At 45.0% G+C, this 6,565-nt stretch overlaps 1 protein-coding gene and 1 non-coding gene across 7 annotated transcripts in view; both read right to left on the bottom strand.

Annotated features, from left to right (window-relative positions):
* Positions 1-227: 227 nt before the first annotated feature.
* Positions 228-311, bottom strand: TRNAL-CAA (transfer RNA leucine (anticodon CAA)). Its single transcript has one exon. It is a non-coding gene; the product is annotated as a tRNA-Leu (tRNA).
* Positions 312-2,174: 1,863 nt separating this feature from the next.
* Positions 2,175-6,565, bottom strand: part of LOC147603031 (putative sugar phosphate/phosphate translocator At3g17430) — a 90,492-nt gene continuing 86,101 nt past the window's right edge. For 5 of the 6 annotated variants that reach the window (XM_086797458.1, XM_086797461.1, XM_086797460.1 and 2 more), the window contains 3 exons: positions 4,907-5,172; positions 4,662-4,768; positions 2,235-2,853 (listed from right to left, as the gene is read on the bottom strand). In XM_086797458.1, coding sequence (XP_086653584.1) covers positions 2,698-2,853; positions 4,662-4,768; positions 4,907-5,172 — 529 coding nt within the window. In that variant the 3' untranslated portion in view covers positions 2,235-2,697. Of the gene's footprint in view, positions 2,854-4,661; positions 4,769-4,906; positions 5,173-6,565 lie in introns of all 6 variants that reach the window. The other variant, XM_086797464.1, reaches the window with a different exon arrangement.

The following is a 6,565-nucleotide window of genomic DNA, read 5'->3' as shown; positions in this document are numbered from 1 at the left end:
ACCCCATCGATAGATCATCTGATTGTGAACAGGCTTTCGAAAGAGTCTTAACTAGCATTCGATAGATCATCTGACTGTGAGCAATATACGTTATCGGTGGGGGTTGGTTTAGCCAGCCGATCGGGCTAAAGCGACACGAGAGAATGTAAGAACACAGCATAATAGGGTGATAAGTACTGACAAAAGGACTTGAAACTCTATAGCGATTATAACTTACTTTAAAGCCTTGTCAGAAGTGGGATTTGAACCCACGCTCTCTCACGAGAACCAGAACTTGAGTCTGGCGCCTTAGACCACTCGGCCATCCTGACTTCATGACTTACACTTATCAGCCAACCATAACATTAACATTTGATTTAAATAGGAGGGACAACATCACAGCAGGCCATGCAGCTTTTCAGGGACGGAGTGGTTGCTCAAGGACGTGCCAGTGACTTGATGATATTAACACATCAGCCAATCATAACATTAACATTTGATTTACATACGAGGGACAACATGCGCAGCAGGCCATGCACGGAGTGCTGGCTCAAGGAAGTGCCACCCATCCGCTACCAGCCATCAAAACAATGTGTCAAACACCCCCCTCACTCATTTTATCCTAGGCGCTCGCTTCCTTTTGGTGTTCGCTTTTAAGTTTTGGTAATTATTTCGTTTTTTATTGCTTTTCCTAAATTTGTACAGTATGCAGGCTTCGTGTGCCAAATTTAACTAGAAAGTGAAGCCGAATGCTCCAATATGATCCATTAAAAGGATACATACTTGGACATTAGACCATCCTGCGGTTGTCCACAACTTGTCAGTCATGTGTAGTATTGTCACTGCTATCCTTCAACTTGGAGAAGACTAGCAGAGGGAATGTTGTCTTGTTGCCCACATCACTTCTATTATGTATGCCATAGGTGCCTGGCAACTGTTTGAGCCTTGTTTGTCCCACCCAAAAGGTTGGTGTGGTTTCTCTCAGAGGAATTATGAAGTTCATAAACTGAGCTTCTCCCTCCTATGCCATGTATCATGTGTTCTACGCTTCGGGGAAAAGAAATAGCCCCCCCCTCCCCCCCTCCTTTTTAATGGACGTATAGATCCGACCTTAAGCAAGGAGGAGCTAAGAAGAATTCACCAGGCCATTGCACCTTATCAACGACCACATCATAGGAAAGCATGGGACTAAGAGCACATGAACACGAGAAGGTGAAGCAAAAGCAAGCACAATACCCTACACTCTTCACAGCTTGCAGATAACTCTTCAAAAATGCCTATCACATGCGCTAGTCACTCCACAACCCTGAGACCACGACAGAATGTCCTTACACATGTAGGTGGCTTTTAAGAAAAATTGGTGAACAGAAATTTTCAGGCCTACTCATGATGCAGCTATGCATCCAACATTGCTACAGTACATAATAAGTTACTGCTAAAGCTATGAAAAAAAGGGATGCAAGAAATTTCTACCAAGAGCATGTAACCACAAACAAGGAAGCCGATCTGTGGGTGATGCGATACAACACTTGCTTCCGAGTTCGTGGTTTTCCATCAGAAGTCAGCAGCACCCTACTATCCTCAAGAAAATAGAATAGCCAATACCGTACTCAACCAAACAGGGTTTTGTAAGTCAGTACTCACAAAAACAGTAGAAGCAAGTCTTGGACAGGAGAGAGAAAATAGTCTTATCGCATGACATACAACGTTCGCCCTGCACAAACACCCTCCTCTGATTGTACGTCATACAAGATAGGGAGGTCCACTCATGCTCATGTGTACTTGTGGCTTGCAGTGCACACTGGTGCTATATGCATGTGTATACATGAGGAAGGGACACCATGGCCCATATGAACTCCTGCTTGGTGAACAGACGTGTCCATTGTACCATTGAATGTGCACAGAAATTGTGCAATCAACTTTAGTCTATAACATACCAATTATGCATGTATACATGAGGAAGGAGCACTATGGTCCAATTGAACCCCTACTTGGTGAACATACATGTCCACTGTATCATTAAATGTGAAATTGTGCAATCAACTGTAGTCCATAACACACCACGACATACAAGGTTAGCACCGCACAAACACCCTCCTCTGACTGTACAACATACAAGATGGGAGGGGGGTCCACTGGTGCTATATGTATGCATACATGAGGAAGGGAACACCATGGCCCATATGAACCCCTGCTTGGTGAATAGACGTGTCCACTGTACCATTAAATGTACACAAAAATTGTGCAATCAGTTGTAGTCCATAACATACCAATGCATCAGAAACAGCATGTAGTACCCCCCGCCTCATAAAAGAGGCCTTAATTTTCACATCAACAAACCGTGAGAATTCGAGGTGCAACCACAATATTGTTCAAACAAGTTCATCTTTTATAGAAATACAATCGATTTTTATAAGACCATGAGCTCAAAATCCTTCATGGTAGCCCAAAACATTGGAGAAAAAACTCTCGTGTTCTGACATAAGGAAACTTTGAAAGGGCTTGAAAATAACCAGAGAGTAGCTGAAGAGACGTTTTTGGTGCTTTTCTTCCAGGACCCATGCTTTACTTTAAGCTGCGAGCTACAGAGTAACAGGAAGGATGCCATCCCTCAAGTGCCCCCTCTACTTCATTTCTGGGAGGGAAGGATCGATATATTTTCAGCATGGAGATGTAGGCTGATAAAGATGCTGGCTATGGAAGAAGCCGATGGGCATCCTAGCTATTTGTACTGCTCATGCGGCCCCCAACATGGGAGAGTCGAGAAATAAGCGGAGCCTCTTCGTCCACCAAAATAGGGGACGGACTTAATCCGCCCACATCTGCAGAGCTACCGTTGTACATTTCTAAGGACTTCTTCTCAAGTTTTCGTTCCTGTTATAAACACGGGAAAACTTAGACAAAGCAAGTTGTAAACACTGGGGCTAGATGTTTCAAACATTCCAAAGCATTCAAATCATTCAATCAATTGAACGGACACACGAACGTAGTCGGATGGATAGACATTGCAATCACCCACATTGTGTGCACCCCTCAAATTGTACCATTGTAGCATTGTACCAGTGGCACTTACAGGGCTGTTGTTTCTTCTCTCAGCTCTTGTTGGGTTTTTTATTAAAATCATGTTCTTTTCCGTGATTTTGTCACTTCATGGAGACATTTGTCTGATAGACCCTTTGGTCTTTTGTAGACGTTAATAGAACTCTCTCTCTCTCTCTCTCTCTCACACACACACGCGCGCGCGCATACACACACGATCACTATTGTGGCTAGTTGTTGCATTTTTTTTTCATGAACTAGTGTAGCTTATTTTGGTCTCATAAACCCCCGCTCCCCCCCCCAAAAAAAAGGGTTCCTGCCACTTGTCACCACTACCCCAGGGCTGTCGTTCTTCTCTGAACTCTAGTTGGGTTTTTTTATCATGTTTTTTTTCCATGATTTTGTCAGTTCATGGATACATTGGTCATAGAACCTTTGGTCTTTTGTAGACATTAATAGAACTCTCTCTCTCTCTCTCTCTCTCTCTCTCTCTCTCTAGAACAATTAATGCAGATACCTTGTGAGGAGAGAATATGCACTATGTGCCAGCAGGAGGCCAAGTCAGAGGAGCACTTCATATGCACTTTACAGGCTGACAACATATAGGGCTGGCCGACTAGGTCAAATGGGTCCTATATAAGCATACGAGGAATATTCAATTGCAAATCTCACAATTCTCTGAGCGGAAGACCCGGAGCGTTCGCTAACATTGGGGCTGATCTGATGGTGATTTACAGCAGTTTATGCTGAGGATCAGAGATCTACATTTTTGGGAAAAAAAATGTACTTGGAGAGAACTATTGTATCTCATTTTCTTATACAGTGGTTTAGGTAGTTGTGTGTTGTGCATGTGTCTCTCTCTATTCCCCGATACTATCTTCTCTATTATTCACTTGCACATTAGGCACTAGTCTACCATAAAAGAAGACTACCTCGACATCCACAAACAGTCAAACCACTTGAATTTTACATTTCTATGGGTAGCTGAGGAACTTACACCAGCACAACTTAAGAGGGAATAGACCTGCAGAAAGTCCAAGAAGCCTGCAAACCAGGCAAGTGGGCATTCTACCAGGAGGGAAGGGCCATCATCCAAGAATTTTGCACTTCCAAGACAAGAAACGACCATGTTCAGTCCCTAACATGAGACATCAATCCTCTCAAAAGGTCAATTTGTATTAATTTATTCCTTTTGTTCTATATGTTCTGAGGCCACTACTGGCCACCTTTGCACCTTGGTCCCATAGGTCATATTTGGCCTCTGGGGACATAATTGAATCTACCTATCTATCTCATGCACATACATATGACCCCATCTAATATGACCAGCTGGAGGGACACACATGCTCACACAGGCACATGTATCTAAAATTCCCAGTTGTGCTGCTCTCTCTCTCTCTCTCTCTCTCTCTCTCTCTCTCTCATTTTCTAGGTGCCAGTAGTATCATCTTTATTTTTCATTTTCTGGGTTTTTTTATCCAGACATTGTATCAGATCCACCATGATGTAACTTTTGGTCTCATAGGTCATTATGGCCTTTTGAAGACGTTAATATAACATTTCATTTCATTTCATTTCTCACACACACACACACACACACACATGCATGGTGCTCACCCCTGCGCATGCGCACACACATATACCTTCAGTAGGGCTTTTAACTTCTCAGGAATTGTGTCAGCCAACAATTGGCTGTTAGCACGAGCTTCTCTCATTTTAAGATAATTGTATGTAACAACCCCTGATAAAGCTGCACAACCAAGGAAAAAATGAGCTATCCTTGGTCCTCTATTTTACACACATGTTGAGAGGATCAGCGCAACAACATAAAGGGATCAAAAGAAAGCTTTTCTCTTGAGAAGATGTAGATGGAAAGGGGTGGATTTACCTATGGCATATCCTATTATATTGAGCCCTGTGAGCTTGGACTCAGGAAACAGAAAAGTTGAAAGAGCAATCAGTATCCAGTCCTTCAACACACCAGCAACTCTGACAGTGATGGCACCAGTTCTACCAATAACCAAGAACAGTGAAACATTCAAAGCAAGGGCGCAAAGTGCATTGCTGAAGAAGATCCAGAAATTGAATGTGATCTGCTGGGCCTCCATCTCAGGTTTCTCAAGAAGAAACCATGGCACAAATAGGAATAAAAAACTGCAATCCACCAATAGAGTTTTTGAAAGCTTCAACCATGTACCTTGCAATAAGCTCTCTCTCTCTTTCTCTCTCTCTCTCTCTCTCTCACACACACACACACACCCATTCTTTTTCTTGCAAAAGCTTTGTGCCATTACTTCCACTGCACAAAGAAAGAAGCCCTTCAAAGCGAGGCAAACTTCTTGAAGATCAGAAACATTGAGCAAACAAGTCTAACTGCAGCTGGTCCAGCTACTGTAGTCTGAGGCAATCATATAAAGATTGGCGCAAAGACTGGTGGAAGTATGAGTACTTGTCAATCTGTGTAAAGTGGAAAATCAGATGATTGCAGCTAATCCAGAGTGTCCAAAGTGCCCAAAAACGTGTCCAAACAAGGAAACTTGCTAATCAGCCAGTCTTTGGTGATATCTTCCAAAGATTCAGAAATGCTTGGAGAAATAACACCCTGGAAATTTGGCAACCAAAGAAACAGATAATCCGAGCAAGAAATCTTTGGTATCCAAACAAGACCAAAGTAAATGAGACACAATTTCTTTTTTTCTTTTTCTTTTTTTCCCGGAAAAAAGATCCTTCTATTAGTTAATGAGAAAACGCCATAAGGCTACAAAGCTCACCTCGCAAGGAGGGATAAAACACAGAGAACTCCTGAGCTCCACCCCCGTGGCTGGCCGCTCTCTGGGGGGGGGCTACCTAGTAGTACATGTAGGAGGTGAGAAAAGCCAAACTGGAGGCCTGTAGTGCCAAGTGACATCCTCGCCCCTCGCGGTGAGGAAAGGGCCAGGCTGCCAAGTGCGGAGGAAAGCCTTGCGGCGCCCTCTCATGCGATCCGAGTCGCCCTGGTGGAGTTTCCCCCAGTGTCCTCTCAAGGTGTGAATGATGTCCACCCAGAGGGCCTGTATGACCTCCGCCGGTGGAGTCGCCTGGCGGTCAATGGCCTCCCTGCATCGGGCTCTCCAAATGTGCCAAGCCGTCATGCTGCTGATCAACTCCCATCTGTGCCCGACCCCCTCCTGAGGGGCTGCCGAAGAGATGTCTGGCGTCGGAACCACCGCCATCACCCTGTCAGAGACCTGGATGGTCGCACTGCCAGGGACGTCCTCATATCCAAGGGCCGGGCCGCTGTCTGTGGCCCAAGCCACCGCTCCCCACGTCACCAGCATCTCACCTGGTGAGCCTGCAAAAACCATCCTGAGAGCGCGCTGCCAGACCTGCTGTGCCTGTGGGCAATCCCAGAAGCAGTGCCGCTGCGACTCCTGTGCATGGCCGCACCGAGGGCAGGACGCTGGGTGATTGCTGAAAGCTAGCCAAGCCCCCACAGCCAGTCCTCTATGCGCTGTGAGCCAGAGAAACAGCGTCACCTTCCGGGGCCGGAAGCTGGCCCAAAGGCGCT

Source organism: Cibotium barometz, chromosome 65 (assembly GCF_041138505.1).
Source record: "Cibotium barometz isolate CiBa-2024 chromosome 65, ASM4113850v1, whole genome shotgun sequence".
Lineage (NCBI taxonomy): Eukaryota > Viridiplantae > Streptophyta > Polypodiopsida > Cyatheales > Cibotiaceae > Cibotium > Cibotium barometz.
This window is presented reverse-complemented; position numbering and strand designations above follow the sequence as displayed.